This window comes from Sphaeroforma arctica (assembly GCF_001186125.1).
Source record: "Sphaeroforma arctica JP610 unplaced genomic scaffold supercont1.1086, whole genome shotgun sequence".
Lineage (NCBI taxonomy): Eukaryota > Ichthyosporea > Ichthyophonida > Sphaeroforma > Sphaeroforma arctica.
Genome location: NW_014039472.1, coordinates 1 through 17,500, shown reverse-complemented (window position 1 = coordinate 17,500; position 17,500 = coordinate 1). Strand labels below are relative to the sequence as shown.

Here is a 17,500-nt window from a genome sequence, read left to right as displayed (position 1 = left end):
ACACACCGTATGTCTTCCATCGTTGCATCAAACACACCGTATGTCTTCCATCGTTGCATCACCTCTCCGCAAGCCCTCGCTGGATACCTCCCCTTCCGCTTGGCCTGAGCCAATATGCCTTGTCGAATAGCCACATCCCTAGTTATTGTCCGAAGTATTGTTCTTACCCAACAAACCTTTATAACCACAGTAGGCTTTAAAACTATACCAAAACTATAAGATCACAACATATATACAACTACGGTTTGTAAGGCAGATCATTAAACCCACTACACACTCTTAAACTACAACACCGTCTTATAGCCACAACAAACTAAACTCTCTACCAACAACCCCACCACAGAGCATCACAGCAGTCAACTACAAGACGAGTGTCATCTGTATTGCGTACATATGCCGGTCGCAAAACGTTCAGTCGCTGCCCACTGCCGTGGTCGAGAAGGTGGTGGCGTTAGATCAACACGTTAATGAACAGGGGGGATCGGTGGTTTCCTTATTTGGCAATCAGCTCAAGAATGGCGGGGAAACCTTCCTGCTACTACTCATCAGTCGCCTCGCAGGTGAGTGCCTGTGTGTACGTGTAGGCTGCGTTTGGCGGTTTCTCGTCTTCTGTGACCGTGGATGCTGTCCATACTTACCTATGTATGTGAGTGCAGCTCTATATGTCACACGATACCAGGTGAGTGCTCGGATAGTGTGGAAGTATTCGGTATACTTTTTGTATCGAGTACAATCCAGTCAGGTTTCAACGGCATGGCGTTGCTGTACATCTCGCAGGTTTTGGTCAAGCATTGTCCTGAAGTATCCAGTTCACACCACAACCTGTATACAGGTAGCTCTGCATCTCACAGTTTGATGTCCACATTGCCCCTGAGTATTTAATACACCACAACCTGTGTATGATTCAGTATGTCTGTAACCGTTGCATCTCTATATCCAAATCTACATCTATATTCATATCCATATCCATATCCATACCTCACCTTCTTAGGCAAGATCTCACTCGGAGAGGGAGACTGTGACATGCAGTCTCTGGTACACACTCTGCACCGCCTGATCAGTCTGGTAAAAATGCCCACCGAGGTTAGTGCACACGTGACCACCCTTATCCTGCAACGTGCCGTGGACCTGCTTCGGATCGAGGGTGTTGTAACGAACATCCTGTCACAGGTAATGGTGGAGCGGGAGGTGGAGGTGAAGCTACAGCCCACTGTGAAGCTGCTGGCGACTAAGTACCCCACGCAGATGGATGCTGCTATCAATCTGTTGCTCAAGGTGAGGCGTGTGGGTGGGTGGGTGTGGGTGTATGTGTGTTTATTAGTTCAATGTGCTTTTGGATGGGTTTGCATACTTGCATGTATACGATGGGAGATGATGACGCACGCGTGCACATGTATCTAGTACTGTAGAGTTTGTGGTTCGAATGCGGCGAGCCACGCATATATATATATATATGTGTGTGTGTGTATCGATATGTATCTATATATATATATAAATATATCTGTGTGTGGACGCGAAAGGTTCGTCTGTCTGGTATATTATTCTATTGTATAACATTCTTCTCATACCCTTCTTGTATTCACGTGTGACCTACACAATCATCCGCCTCTTCCAATCTATAAAAAGAATGCCGACCCGGCCGCGTTCCGCTTTATCTCAAAGTGCTTTGCGGGATCCAGACACCAGCCGATGCAGTTGTCGGCCGAGGAGCCCAACACCACTAATGGTGAGACGAACCCTGATGAGAGTACCAAAATCGAATACGGAAGTTTGTTGACCTGCCTTGAACATCCCCAGGTAAATTGGGTTGGAAAGGAGTGGAATGTGTAACGTATTGCTTGTAATGTCTGAATAATTGGCTTTTTGTTTCTGTATAAACATATCAACTTACCTCGATATTTTACCGATGAGTTACAATCCTACTGCGATGCGCGTCGTGGTGTCTATATATATTGGGGAATTGACATTACGGTACCATTTTGATGGGGACTGGGGTCGATCGCATATGAATCCTCAACTTGTTCACTCACTTCCCTCTATTGCCCACCGCCTGTTTCCTTCACTTGGCCAGGCTGTGATTCGTCTACAAACAGTCAACTATCTGCGGACTATGGACAAGCGCGTCATCACAGAGTCCGAGCAACATCACCTGATTCGCGCGCTCTCCAATCGAATCGAGGATGAAGACACCAAGGTAGTGATCGGTGCGTTAGAGGCACTGGCCTTCTTACTCAAACTACGGTTCAATCACGGCGTTAAGAAGCAATCGCATAAGTCACACAAGCCGTCTAAGAACGGTGTGGTAGTGGCCACAGAAGACCCGGCTGAGCTAGCTGCGAAGGAGCAGATGATAGTGGATCTGAGGGAGAGTCTCTTGCGCTGTGTGTACAGGTGTGTGTGTGTGTGTGTGTGCGAATTTGTTAATCTCTAGTATTGGCCTGTGTACTAAGTAGTTATGTATGATGTATATACCTACTACTAATAGTTCGAAAGCCTGTTGAGATTCCATACGTGTTTAGTCTATGAACAACCTTGATGTATCCTTGACAACCATCCACCCACTATTTAAAATCGATGTTTGTTTCCATGGTAACGGTGCGGTATGCTCTGTATGCATGTGTGTTACTGTGGTTCGGCTCATCCGTTGATGCTGATGTCACTACCATCCGATGTATTTGTCCACTTCCCATTGGCGTAGGCAATGGCATTGCTACGTTCGCATTGGTTTGATGACAACGATTAGATACCACAGCCACAAAAACGTACACTTCCAAAGTGCATAATTCATATACGCACACTTTATAAACGCACACTTCATAAACGTACACTTCTCCGTGTGCCTGAATGTGTATTCCAGTTATTCGATTCAGACACTTACCACCGCACACGTATTTACATATTCCCCAAACTCGCAAAAACAGCCTCACCTCAACTCACCCCCTTCCTCCCGCGCACACTGTATGCTTCACAGCGGCGCTAATGCTGTGGTAGTCACGAAAGCCGCCGACGTTCTGTTCTTTGTGTATCTGGGTGTGTACCGTAAGCAGTTGGAGACTGTGGCGCCGCATGCGCTCGTGTGCTTGTTTGCCCACAACGACGCTCACTGTGCCCCCGCAGCCCGCGTGGCCAAAATTCTCACCGAGGGAGCTATATTACAGGTGTATATATATATATGTATGTGTATGTATGTGTGTGTGTTGGTATCTGTTGGGTATCGGTGTATGATGTGTCTGCATTGTATGTATGCATGCATGTTGTATAAGTGCTCGTATGTACCTATCCTGTATTTCAGGCACGTATGTGTGTACCAGTTTGTGAGTCTGTACTGTAGCCATACAGCACTGACACCTTGCAAACCTGAGTACTCCCGTGAACTGGGTGACCGGAAACATGGTACTGTGAATCGTCGGAACTACACAGTGTTACGTATCATCCATCATATGGATCAACCGGCCTGTATGTATGTATGTATATACGTATATTTGTATGTAGGTAAATAGGTAGGTATGCGCTCCCTGAGACTCGAGTCAGTCCCAACACCCCTACATCCCCCGCGCACAAGTACTGTGTGTACTACGTATAGAAACACGGGAGCCTTCGCTGGCACATTCTAAGCCTATTATTATTAGTATTATTATTAATACTATCATGATTATTATTATTATTATTATTACTATCATGATTATTATTAATATTTTTATTTTTGTCATTATTAATATTATTCGCACATGTACCATCGCTATATCCACAGAAATCGCCGTGCTTTGCCGGATTTACACCGGCTGTGTTTGAGACGTTTAAGAGCCCAACTGCCTCCACAGTACATAAGAACGATGCCGTGATTGCGGCCCTCTCTGCGACCATCAAGGTGAGTACAGCTCAGTACAACTATGGCTGCATATGCTTGTGAGCTAAATGTACATGACGGTGTGTGTCGTGGTTGATTTAGTTGATTGAGTTGGTAGGGGATTACAGCTCAGTTGACTATGGCATGGGGGTGTGCGTATGCTTGTGAGCTAATGTACATGACGGTGTGTGTCGTGGTTGATTTAGTTAGTAGGGGAATTTAGTCGTTCATTCGTAGGTGCTTGTTAGCTACAATGGTTGTATGCATGGGTACTTGTGTGGGTGGGTGTTTAAACGCATATGCAATAGAAAGGAATGTGTATGCATGCCTTGTACTGGTGAGGTAGTGTGGTGGGTGCTGTTTGCAACTATGTAAGCATGCATGTGTCTGTGCGTGTTCTGTTCACAGTGGTATGCATCGGTGTGTCTAGCCACTTATAACCCAACTGATGACCAAGCAATAGTCGCTTGCGTTGTCGATCTCAACGCTTCACACACCCTGTACTGACTCCCGGAATGTTTACTCCCACCAGGCGAATCCTACTCTGGGAGTAGATCTCTTTACTCTGTGCGAGCAGACGCGCACCTCTACAGATGCGAATGCGAAAGCGATGCACAGTAAACTCAGGTTTATTCTGCTACTAGCCTCAGGCGGCAGTATCCCACACCTAGTAACCACTTCACCCAAGTATGTGGAGAAGACCCTTCGGTTTATCGAACAGGAGCTGGCCGTCGCAACCAATCAGAACGCCACAAACGCCAATGTAGGTAAGTCGAAGGTCAAGAAAATCAAGGCGACGAAGTTGACTAAGGCGGTGATGTCGGTGCTTGACAGAGACTCGGGCGCTGTTCCAGACTACGCCGTGTTGCAGGTAGGTATCGTGTGCTATTAGTAAATATCATGTGCTATTAGTAGGTTATTTCCTTATCGGGCTTATGATGCGCTAGTTTAATGCCTAGAACATTCGGTTTATTGTCAAAAGGTTGGTAGTTGGATGGGAGGCCCTGGATGACCCTGGATGCCCTCTCATGTACTTGTCTTACTTTAGAACCCCTTTTTATGTATATATATATATATATATATATGTGTGTGTGTTTATATATATATACTCATCTACTCTACTTTATATGCGTACCTACCCACTCTGTTATCATGATCAAACAGACACTACACACACAGCGCTACGCCACCCCAGCGCACACCCACTTGCAACCAGAGACTCTCTTGGCCATTACATCCCTTGGTCGCAGATCCGCTACACCGATACCCTACTTCCACTCACCGCCCTGTCTACCTACACGTATACACACGCACTGAACAAAAACACTCACACCTCTTCATTCCATCCCCTTCAACCTCACAAACCCACATCTCACCCAGCTTACACCCACCATCCACCAGCGGCTCTCCCCCCCCCCTCATACTCACCCACACTCCGCTGTATCTCCCGTCCACAGACCATTCTGCTGTGCACGCTCCAGCGCATCATCACCAAGACGGCCCTCGGCGGCAACGACGAGCATGCAGTCATGCTGCTGTGGCGCGTGTTCTCTCTAACAGCAAGTGTGGACTCGCGTCACATGAGCGACGCCGTCCGCACGGCCGGGTTTCAACCCCTGCTGATTGAGATCTTTACCCGTATACCAGCCCAGGTGTGTATGGGATGGGTGGTGTGAAATAGGGGTGTGCGTATATTATCTCGTGTTTGTTCTAATAGTATATATATATATATATATATAACAGCTGTAGTGGGATTACCCCCTGGTTTGCATATATAGTGTAGATCGCGGTGCCATCGCATACTGTGACGTGCTATTAGACGTGAAACTCGGTAAAGTGAGTTGTCACATACTCCCCGTACATCCATGGTTGCACACATACATATCCCATCTTCCATGTCTGTACTATCATATATACACGGTACATTATACCTCCTGTCACCGTCCTTCCATACACTACCTACCTCTCCTGGCATACTTTCTTCTTCACCCTCCTCACTCCCCCTTCTTTTGTCCTCTCTCTCTCTCTCTGCTTCTCTTAGGCTGAGCTGTTGTTCCTAGCGTCGTCGTGGTTGAACGAGTCTAACACTGCGTCCAACACCAACGGGGTTGCGGTGCATGTGCGTGCGCTGTCCATAGCCCATGCCTTCCTGCAGTCCTTAGCCAACATGACCCAGGGCAGCGAAAAAGGGACCGGTCCTCTCCTGGAGAGTGTGGTTGTGTTTGTCCCGTCTCTGCTGGCCGTGTTGGTGTCTGAGACACCCGTGGTGCGGCAGCTAGCGCTCAAGTGCTTTGCGGCGATTGATACGATCTTCACCAAGTCCACCGAGCAGAAGACCATGCCCGACTACCCGGGCACCAAGGACATCCAGGTTTCATTGGGTGCTATTAATAGCACAGTCGTCTACCAATCGCTGGCGAGCACGGTGTTTGCCCACAGCGGTGTCACGGGCTTGAAGGGGGTGTACGCTACGCAGTTGGTCAAGGAGATTGTGGCGCATCAGTTGGAGTTCCAGAACGATGCCAAGTACCTGGCTACCTTTGCCTCGCAGGGATTCACATCGGCCCTCAAGGTATTGCGAGGGGAGAGAAGTTCGGTACATGATGTGTGTGGAATCATTTGGCCAATCATATCGGATTGTAGCGTGTATATGTGTAATATGTACCGTATCTTTGTATCATTTGGCCAATCATATCGTACACTGTAGTGTGGATGTTGGTTATATGACCTAAACCCTAAAACCCTTTGTTTCTAAACCCTGTAGTGTAGTCGCTGGGTGTCTACACTCACGCACGCAACAAACCCCATTCACCCAGCGCTCTCACTTTACTCGCAAACACTTGCCGGTATCCCACTTCTGTTTTGAATACCTCTCATTACCTGCTCACACTCTTGTGTTCTATCCCTTGCCCCGCCATAGCCCCATTCCATCCCATTCCTTTCCTGACATACCCTCACCCCTATTGTATGTCATATTCCCATACCAAACACTCACACCACACTCACAGGAGGGACAGACCAAGCCCAAACACGTGGGTAAGAAGTATCAGGAGAGTGTAGCGCTCTTCATAACCTCGTACACGTGCGCACTCAAAAATCCTGTGCAGCAGTCGTTGTTACTCTCGGCTGTGGTGGCGCTGAAGAATGGGGCGCTGGTACTGCCGTCGACCATTGACCTGCTGCACCAGCTGGCTCAGAAGTGCAGCAGTGATACCATTGACCAGTCGGTATGGGTGGGTAGTAAGCCATGGAATAAGGTGCGTACATATATGTATATATATATATATATTGGATGGATGTATTGGTCATTGTGTGATCTGTCCTATTACTGTCCGAATCTCTGCCCAACAGATTGTGCCCTGGTCCTTTTCTATCCACATATTGTTCCTGTTTGCTATCTCTGGTCTCTGGTCTCACCCCTACGTTGGAAACCCTACTTTATTTGTCCCGTACAGGCCGGGCCAAAGCACCGACTGACCGTTGCGGAAGTGAGTGTGCTCGAAATGTTGATCAAACAGTTCGATACTACGGTCGCTCCCATGTTGACCATAGTTGATGACCTGACCCGATTCTTGCTGGATGCACTCAAAGGTACCTAGTGTGTACTTGATGTGTACTTATAATTGCCATCTGTGCGTGACTAGCCGGTCCAAATTGGTGTCCTATAGCTAAAAGTTATACATAAACCTTATCTCTATATATATACATCATATACGAATACGTATACGTATATATATACGTGTACATGTATATATATTCATATACTTCAACCTATACATAACCTGTATATATACCTTTACATAAACCTGTACATAAACCTATAAATAAACCTATTCTCCTACACCCCAGGATTCCCCGGCTACACCCACGGGCAAATGGTAGCCGTGCGTGCTATTACGCCCGAGATGTTCGTAGAGGCGTCTGCCGATGTACAGCAAGATCTGGTGACCACTCTGTGTGGTGTAGTGCAGCAACGCCACAACTCCAACCACTGCATCGTTGCAGCCAGGAATGCGCTGGCACACCTCCCGCTGGACCACACGCACTTCAAGACGGAGATTGTATGTGATGCGATGCGCGTGTGGATGTGTGAATGGATGTATTTGTGTGTGTGGGGGGTGATTGTTGTTTTATACCTTTTTATGCATATATGCCGTACGTGTTTGTGTGTATTGGTGTTATTTACTTTTATACCCTTCTAGGTATCTGTGTCTTTTTAAACCCGATGATTGTAAGTGTATGTACTATAATCCTACACAACCTTTTACATATATTTGTATGTAGGTATAATATTCTACCCTCTCTCTTACGTTTTATATTTTTGTTGCACCTCAGGATCGCTCCGAGTTCGTGCGCTTGACCAACGAACACACAAGCCAAATGCGTGACGTCGCTGGCGGAGTTGCTCCACAAATGGGTAAGCGAATCAGAAGCGACTCCGAAAGCACTGCTGTAGCCAATCAGAATCAGGCGGACGAATCTGTCATCCCAGCAGACAACCTACTCCAGCTGAGCACCATACTAGAGGTGCTGCAGGCAAAGACGGACGTTGAAGGTGTGGGACTTGTATATATATATATGTGTGTGTGTGCGTGTGTGTGTGAGATATGTATATATATATATATGTGTGTATGTGTTGTGTAGTTAGGCGGTCGTGTCACTGTGTGTCAATCAGAGCAAAGTATCTGTTCCTTCAGCTATTACTCTGCAACGGTTGAATATATTTCTGGTGGTATTGTAAACGAAGGCGGCTTTACTGTGTGTGGATTTCTGCGTTTTTATGAATGTTCTATTTATATATCATGGAAGGATATTGCATTCTGGCTGATAAATTGGGCCATCAAATCGGCCTATTTCAGTCTTGAGAACAAGAATCGATGTTGAGGTGGTTCGTCGCCAATGTTAGAGTGGTCCTTATAGTATGTGCATACATATAGCCTTTCATCGTAGATTGACCCGAACACCATCACCACCACGAACCATAGCCACCCACACTCGTGTACCAAGCCTGAACTCTATCCCCTATCAACCAGAGCAAACCTGACCTAACTTTTGTACTATCAGGTTACGCCCCTATCCTTTGTACTATCAGGTTACGCCCCTATCCATACGCACCGCCACCCCCTGAACCCACTCATTACATTGACACGTCCGCCCACACCCATTCTCATATCCACACCCACGCCCATTTTCATACCCACAGGCGAGTACCGTCTCCTGGCCGATCTCTTTGATGTGATTGGTCGCTGCATTGATCTGCAGCCTATTTCGGCGGGGCACTTTGAAGTCGAGTCGGTGAAGCAGAGTGCGCTGTGTGCGGCGGTGGCTGTCTTCACACGCACTACCGATGAGGTGAGCTGTGGCGTGGTTGGGTGTGTGGTTATGCTGCTGATGTGGTTATAGTATAGATGGGTGTGTTGTTTCAGTACAGATGGGTGTGTTGTTACAGTATAGATGGATGTTTTGTTATGGTATAGTAAGGTGTGTTGTTAGGCTATATGGTTGTGTGATGATAGTACAAATGGATGTGTGGTTGCACTCACTCGATTATAATCCACGTCCAGGCTCGCGAGCAGAACGACAAGGCCACTCTAGCCGAGATCAAGAAGGCAGTGGACGTTGAGCTGATCGTGCGCTGTGTGCGCATGACCGAAAACCCTCAGACACACCACCACACGCTACAGTTACTAGCCCACATCGCCGATGTGTATCCCAGCATAGTGCTGCATAACATCATGAGCATCTTCACGTTTATGGGGGACAATGTGCTGCGCCAGGACGACAATTATAGCTTCCACATCATCAAGCAGAGTATAGAGACGGTTATACCACCCTTGATCCGCAGCACGACGTTTACCAACGACCCTGTCAAGAGCAAAGTGCTGGTGCTGGATATTGTAAAGGTATATATTTATATAGGTGGATGTGGGTGGATATTGTGAAGGTAGGTATATCTCCAATGGGTGCACTAGGCATATCTTTGATGGGTAGTGTATTTAGCTAGAGCTGAGTGTGTGACTGTGTGAGTAGAATCTTAACACTTAAGTGTGTGGACGTCAAATGCGATCTGAATTTATGGCGGACAGTTACGAAGCACAAACTCACTCACTCACATACTTACACGCATACTTGCATACACGTACACATATACATACACACATTCACATACACACATTCACATATACTTACCCACACACGTGCATTAGCACCGCCGTCTGTGTCTGTTCGTATTAAGGCAAGTGCTGCTCACAGTCTCAAAAGTGAACTATCATTCTCGTTCATCTGCCGTATCATCACAGCTCTCCTTTAAAGCCGTACCTACCACCTTCCCCACACACGCATACACTCCCTCTCTCTGTGTGTAGTTAACCTCAGTCTGATCCTTCCAACCTAACCTAACCTAACCTAAACCCATCCCCCCCACAGGTATTCGTGGGTGCGTATCAGCACATGCCCCAGCATCGCCGTCTGCGTCTGTTCACACACCTTCTGAGTACAATCGGTGTCTCCGAGTACCTTGGTCTGGTCTCGGTGATGATGCTGGACACCCACGCGCTGACCGAAACCAATCGTGCACAGCAAGACGCCGCCGGCAACCATGGCAACGAGGAGAACATCTCGGTCGAGGCTTTTGTCGCCCAGTTGATCGCCCAGTTTGATACGAAGGCTCAGCTGTCGGCGTTTGTTGTCATGACGGTATGCTTGGATGGATATTCTATGCCTGTTTGCCTATATGTGTGTATGTATGTATGTATGTATTTAGGTATATATGTATATACGAATAAATGTATGTGTGTGTATGTATGTATATGGGCATGTATGCATATGCATGTGTGTATGTATGTATGTATGTATAGTTGCTCGATATCCCGTCTGGGCAATCAGCCTGATCCCACATGTGCATGTGCGTGTGTGCTGCAGACAAGTGCCTCTGCGCCATGTACGCAAGCTGGCATGTAGTGAGCAGTTGGTCACTATCTCATCTACCGTTCTACAGTCAACACTCCTAGTGTGTTATTCCAGTCAAACTATTGTTTGACACTCCACCCACCAAAGCAGGGCCTGACTCGTCACTCATTCTATATTTATCCACCAATCACAACAGAGCTTTACCTGCGAGCTGCCCAACCACCGACCCGAGACTTCCCATGAGAAGACGGCGTGGAAGCGTGACCACGCTATCGAGAGCACTGTGTGTCCTCTAATCACACGCAGTGATTTGCAAATCGCTCAGTTCAAAGGCATTACCGTACAAGTGGTCGCTAATATTCTGGGCTCCAGGACCTTCTCCATGTTTAGCTCACAGGCTATGAAGGAACGCCAGCAAGGTATTTATTTTTATGTATATATATATATATATATGTATGTATGTATGTATGCTTGATCAATATTATGAGACATTGTATATTAGCGATTGGTATTTAGTTTTTAGTTATTATCGGAAAGCAACAAATGGACAAGAACAATTAATTCTGAACGATCTGTACTTGAGCCTGCTAGAGCGTATCTTCTAGTTACATTTACACTGCCAATACATGGATGATATATCGAAATCATAAATATTCACAACTCCACCTTTACCCGTACACCATCAGAGAGTGATCACACAGACAACGACGAGGTGTCAGGGTTTTAGGGTTATAAGACCAGTACTAAAGGGCATACTCCCCTCATACAAACACGGACAATACACCTTTTGTGTTCTTTCCGTCAAAATGTATATATATTAATGAAACATAAATTTCATCATTAAATGTAAACCATCATATACATCTCCAACATTATATATGAACCATAATATACATCTTCATTATTTGTAAACCATCATATACATCTCCATCATATGATGTAAACCATCAGAGAGCGATCACATGGACGAAGATGAGGAGAGTCTGCAAGACCAGTACCTGCGCTTACTCGAGAGCATCCTGACACTGTCACGTGTGGTCACAGAGCACATGTCGCATCTCAGCAGACAGAAGGGCGCCAGCAAGAAGCACACGCCCCTTACGCGGGCTTGGAAAGGTAAGCTGTCATCACAGCAATTAGAACCCACCTAATGTGCACATATATATATATATATTTGACTTATTCGCTGATCTTAGAAACGACTGGACCACTGCGGTTGCATCTCTATCCGTACCTTCACTCGTCAGCTGCTCATCTTGCCCCTCCCAACCCCTACACCACACGCGTGACCACTCACCAGGCTGTTTGGACGCTGCCTTCCTGTGCATGGAGTCGGTGAACAACTTACTGCCGCTGCCAATGTTTGTGGAAGTGGTTAAGAATCTGATCCGCTTCGACGATACCACCGTGCGATGTAGAGCGTTGCGCTTGTTTGCACTGAAGGTGGAGGAGTTTAAGACACTCGAGGTTCAGACTAAGGTGTGTCTGGATAGCATGCGTGCCTGTGTACCTGAGGTGTTGGTTGTTGCAAGTATATATGTATCTGGGGCGTTTGCGCGTTTGCAGGTCTTCTTGATCGTTTGATACGCCCCTGTGTGTGCAAGGATCGCCCTGCCCACGCATACTCGTACACACTATATACGTCATCGCTTGTCTAGGAACGATGGTATTTTATACTGCGAGTACATACAACCAGCCATTACGCCTCATCGCATGTACGCACCCAATGCATAGCCAACATCCCCTTCTCGCATCTTTTCAGAACCCACAACGCTGAACCCCAACAAATCTTGTACTTAAAAAAACCCCCCGTCCTAAAATTTATACCCGCCAAGTCTTAAAATCCCAAATCCTAACATGAATCCCAAATCACCCATTCCATCTCTCCCCAGGACGAGAACGAACTTATCCTGGAAGAGCCCGTACGCCCACACGGAGACAGCCAGGTCGACTCAGCCATCCTGTTTGTGGGCATGGTGGACCATCTAGTGCAGTTAGTGGCGGATAAGCACCCCTCAGGCGATGGCATTGTACAGGCCAACGTGGATGGTAGCAGCAACACCAACAGCATGAAGCAGAGCGCCATGCTGAATCTGGAGGTGCTCGCACATCACTTTGCGTCTAAGTATCCGGGTGAGTGAGGTTGTTTGTTGTGGATGTGGGCGTGTATGTATACGTGTGTGTGGGTATGTGGGTGTATGAATGTATGTATGGGTACAGTGCTATATGTCCTAGGGCCGTTTATGCGTTTCGCATTGTTCACCTTTGCAGCTGTTTCTTATACATGATGATATATGTGAGTGAGTGTGTGTATCTGCATATGTTTGTATGTATACATTGAAAAGAACTTCCCTAATCCATACTCGAAATACACTTCAATATCCGTCACAGAACCCTTTGTACGGGCGTTGCCGGTGGTTATCTCTCCGGCCGTCTTGCAGTCCGAAAGCTTGCACTTACAAGCAAGTGCAATGGTGTGCTTGGGCTCGCTAATCAATGCACTTGGTACCAAGGTATGTATGTGCATGTGTACATAAGTACATGTGTTTGTGTTTGTGTCGGTTGCCTTCGGGTGGTCGTATGGCGCATGTATCCATATATTCTGATTGTAAACGCGTTCGTACAAGTCTACTTGTGCGTACTTACGAACTACATGCATATATGGGTACACCAATACACAAAGCCTATCCAACATTGTGTACTTGTGTGCAAATATACCGCACGAGCTCTTTATGTATGTGTGTAGAGTGAGGATATGGATAGACCAATACCCAAAATCTATCTAACCTTGTGTACATGTGTGCTTTTGTTCCACATGAGCTGTTTGTGTATGTGTGTAGAGTGAGGGTGTGCCGTTTGCCAGCACGTGAAGACTCCAACCCTTCCAACTGTGTAGCCTCGCTTTGACTGGCCTAATCTTTCTGCGTAGCTGTATATACATAGAAGGCAATGCGTTTTTACGCGATAGTGAGGGATATCGGAACGCCAATGCATACATATCGGTTGTCTCTAACCATCACTACCTTATATATATCTTAACGTTTCTAAATGACCTCAGATCCTGTCCGGATATTCAACCTCTGGACACTTGTCATACATACATCAATTTTTATCATCATACATACACACATCAATATTTATCATCATACATACCCACATTCTCCCGTACACAGGTCATGTCCAAGCTGCCCGTCTTCCTACCGCTTCTGCTCAACACCATCCAGACGCAGATCGACACCCGCAACACCACCGACCGGAGCAAGGCCGTCTTCGGTCCTACTTCACTGCTCCTGGTCAAAAGTGCACTGGTCGCATTGTCCTCGTGTGTGGCTGTGTTGCCGCAGTTCATCTCGAACAGACTGAGTGACATCCTCAGTATCGTTACGCACGAGGCGTTTGCCAAGAAGGTGCGTGGGTGTTGGGGATAAGCAACCCGGTGGAAGTAGTGTGTGTGTGTGTGTGACTGTGTGTGTCTTCACCCACGAGCCGTTTGCCAGGTGTTTTGTGTGCATTTGTTGTAAGCAACCTTCTTGAAGTGGTTTGTGTGAATGTGTTCATATGCGCGTGTGTGTGTGTGTATGTTCATATATATGTGTGTGTGCATGTGTTGGTGATGAGTGAACGTCTAGTAGGCGTGCGTAAGGCCTGCTACCAGTGACTTGGTCGAAAGTTCCGTGCAACTGTTGGTATGTACAGATTGCCTTAGTACACTACCAGGTATATCTCCTTCTCACACTCGCCTTTCGACCCGTACCCACATCCCCCATTCCTTGCAGGACCTCTCGTCCGAAGAATCCTTCGAGCTATCACCCGCCAGCGGTACTGGCGCAGGTGATGTGACTCAGAAGATCTCTGACCTGCGTGACCAACTAGCTGTCGTACTGGCACCCCGAGTCATACTACCAGCCTTATACGCATACTACACTAACGTCAACACGGCCCAGTTGCCGGCTCAGACCAAAGCGTACAGAGTGATGGTGTGCGTGCGTATGCTGAGCTCGGTCGTTGCTGGAATGTCCCCATCGGATATGCTGGTGCACTACAAGAGCCTGTTCAAGCTGCTTCTAACAGCGTTTGAGTTCTCTGAGGGGCGTGCGGGTGAGCAAGACGTTGTGCGTAACGTTTGGGTGGATGATGCGAGTGCCGACGCCTTTGTAGGCATGGTCATGAAGCTGTCGGAGACGTCGTTCAAGCCGTTATTCCTGACGCTGGTTTCGTGGTACACGAATACTATGAAGGACTCGGCCAAGTTCCTGCTGAGGTACGCTACGCTGCACGTAGGGCTGTATTGGCATGTATACACGTTCGGTTTCTGTTTGTGGTGCACCTCTCTTGCTTCCTAGTCTCTGTCGGTGGTATTGCCAATGTTGATTGCGGGGCTGTGTCTGTGGAAATGGGTATCACAGTGATATTAGAGGGCTTTATATCACAGTGATATTAGAGGGCTTTATATTACAGTGATAATAGAGAGCTTTATATCACAGTGATATTAAAGGGCTTTACATCACAGTGATATTAGAGGGCTTTATATCACAGTGATATTAAAGGGCTTTATATCAGTGATATTAGAGGGCTTTATATCACAGCGATATTAGAGGGCTTTATATCACAGCGATATTAGAGGGCTTTATATCACAGTGATATTAGAGGGCTCTGGGTCACAGTTTTCGCACGATACGTAATGGACGCGCATGTATCTCTGATGACCGTTTAGTCGTGATTGATTGTGCATTCTAATGAAATCGGGCCGGTATGCTGGGTTCGCTCAAATCATATATCCTTCAACTAATCCTTCTTAATAGCTTCTCATTCTTCATCCCATCTCAACCTGACTCGATCTCCATTGGTCTGCAGAGGCCAGATCTTCTGGCGTGTCCTGAAGAGGCTATCAAGTACCCTCAAGACCATCTTCGCCCCTTACATCAAGCATCTGGCAGCCCCGATGGTGTCTGTGCTGAACATGTACAACACATCCAAGAGCATGCCAAGCGAAGTGCGTGCACAACACGAGGTGGTGCCGGCGATTTTGCACAGCCTGCTCTCGACCCTGCACAATCTGTTCTTATTCGATAGCGCATCGCCTAACACTGGGTCCAAGCGAAAGGGTATGTGCAAGCCAGATTGGCATTGCTCGCGTGTAAGATCTGGCTATTCACAGTGCTTGTTCTGCCGATGTATCTGCATGGCTGGTGGTGTTTTGTTTTATGTTACTTGCATAGAGTTCCCTTTGTGAAACCAGTGGTGCTACTTTAAGCGAAAGATTGAAATGTACGCAAGACTTATTGATGATTTGTACATGAGTTCCTCATAATCGTAATCAATACGTTAAGAGTAAAACATACCGCCGCAAAGTCTTCTTGCAGTTCACGAAAGTATTCCCGGCGCCTCATTTAATCTAGTCTGTTTATTGGGTTCTATAGGGCAAAAGAATAAAGGTGGATCAATAAGTGGTGAGGTGTTCAAGGAGATACATGAATCGGTCCTACATCAGTTGGAGAACGACATTGGTGGTCTAGAAGCCACGCAACAACGTAACGCGCTACTGACTGAGGTAAGTGTGTGTGGGTATCAGTTCTGTTTCGGCTGCCGACACGGGTGTTGGTCGCGTACGTTGCGCTGTGCATAGTAATTGAGCACGAGTATGTGTGCATAGTAATTGAGCACGAGTATGTGTGCACAATCATGTCGTTTGCTACGGTATACACGATTGGTTAGGCACTCGTGTGACTGATAGTCATCCTGATCCAACACGTGTGTACGAATTTTTCACGGCTGGGAGCTGTACGGTCTGGATACTAACGTACCGCACACTCTACTTGCTTATCCACCGCCACAGGTAATTGGACAATTCGCTGTAACAATTGCTGATGATGATATGTGGAAGACACTCAACAACAAGCTGCTGCTGATGACAAGACATCACGAAACATCGGTGCGCGCTGCCGCTCTGACTGTGGAGAAGGAGCTGTACTCGCGATTGGGCGAAGAGTTCTTATTATTGTTACCTGAAACTATTCCGTTCTTGGCTGAGGCTATGGAAGGTATGTATTGTGTGTATGCGCTCTGCAGTTTACGCTTAGGGTATTTCCCATGTCGTATGAGTCGACTAGGCCTTTTCAGTACGTGGGCAAACAAACACATTGATGTGCCTCGTGGCTTGTAATTCTTCACTGCTAGTAGTATCACCATGAAATGTGCCAACCCATATTGGGTTCTTATCGTTGCTATTTCCTCCCGAAACTTACAGATGATTCCGCCGAGGTGGAAAGCAAGGCACAGGAGGTGATCTCTACTATCGAATCTTTCTTAGGTGAATCACTGCAGAAGTATTTCTAAGATGGTAGATGATATAATAAAACTTAGTTGAAAATGTACCGATGCCTCTTCAAACGCCCGATTACTCAGTGATTTTGTGCTCCTGAAGTGTTTATTCATCAGCACTTTCGAGCATACAATTCCTAAAAGATTATAAGCTTTGTTTGCCAACCTGCCAAATTTAACGGTACATGCAGCAAAATGACTATTAAAGAAAGTGCGCTTCCATCCATGATAAATCGTATATTTTAGAGTGATCCAGGTAAAAGTTCGCACACGGGTATGGTCAAAGTTTGGCAACTAAATATTATTTTCAATAATAGAGACCAGAAGTTTACTGCGGCAGCCATTTAGAAGAAAAAGCAAATCATGACAGCCTTAAAATTATTCAGCCAACATTGCAAATCTCCCACACACACAATATGTATA

At 46.6% G+C, this 17,500-nt stretch overlaps 1 protein-coding gene across 2 annotated transcripts in view; it reads left to right on the top strand.

Annotated features, from left to right (window-relative positions):
- SARC_09933 overlaps positions 1 to 17,130 on the top strand; it is a 20,043-nt gene extending 2,913 nt beyond the window's left edge. The window contains exons 5-31 of one of the 2 annotated variants that reach the window (XM_014296034.1): positions 344 to 560; positions 992 to 1,275; positions 1,627 to 1,797; positions 2,072 to 2,391; positions 2,972 to 3,158; positions 3,752 to 3,868; positions 4,380 to 4,718; positions 5,305 to 5,499; positions 5,889 to 6,419; positions 6,856 to 7,104; positions 7,303 to 7,438; positions 7,697 to 7,908; positions 8,183 to 8,402; positions 9,051 to 9,199; positions 9,412 to 9,750; positions 10,274 to 10,543; positions 10,953 to 11,175; positions 11,708 to 11,872; positions 12,057 to 12,235; positions 12,649 to 12,889; positions 13,148 to 13,269; positions 13,930 to 14,163; positions 14,533 to 15,017; positions 15,611 to 15,861; positions 16,177 to 16,307; positions 16,593 to 16,797; positions 17,004 to 17,130. In XM_014296034.1, the coding sequence (XP_014151509.1) occupies positions 344 to 560; positions 992 to 1,275; positions 1,627 to 1,797; positions 2,072 to 2,391; positions 2,972 to 3,158; positions 3,752 to 3,868; positions 4,380 to 4,718; positions 5,305 to 5,499; positions 5,889 to 6,419; positions 6,856 to 7,104; positions 7,303 to 7,438; positions 7,697 to 7,908; positions 8,183 to 8,402; positions 9,051 to 9,199; positions 9,412 to 9,750; positions 10,274 to 10,543; positions 10,953 to 11,175; positions 11,708 to 11,872; positions 12,057 to 12,235; positions 12,649 to 12,889; positions 13,148 to 13,269; positions 13,930 to 14,163; positions 14,533 to 15,017; positions 15,611 to 15,861; positions 16,177 to 16,307; positions 16,593 to 16,797; positions 17,004 to 17,092 (6,261 nt within the window). In that variant the 3' untranslated portion in view covers positions 17,093 to 17,130. Of the gene's footprint in view, positions 1 to 343; positions 561 to 991; positions 1,276 to 1,626; positions 1,798 to 2,071; positions 2,392 to 2,971; positions 3,159 to 3,751; positions 3,869 to 4,379; positions 4,719 to 5,304; positions 5,500 to 5,888; positions 6,420 to 6,855; positions 7,105 to 7,302; positions 7,439 to 7,696; positions 7,909 to 8,182; positions 8,403 to 9,050; positions 9,200 to 9,411; positions 9,751 to 10,273; positions 10,544 to 10,952; positions 11,176 to 11,707; positions 11,873 to 12,056; positions 12,236 to 12,648; positions 12,890 to 13,147; positions 13,270 to 13,929; positions 14,164 to 14,532; positions 15,018 to 15,610; positions 15,862 to 16,155; positions 16,308 to 16,592; positions 16,798 to 17,003 lie in introns of both variants that reach the window. The other variant, XM_014296035.1, reaches the window with a different exon arrangement.
- Positions 17,131 to 17,500: the final 370 nt, after the last annotated feature.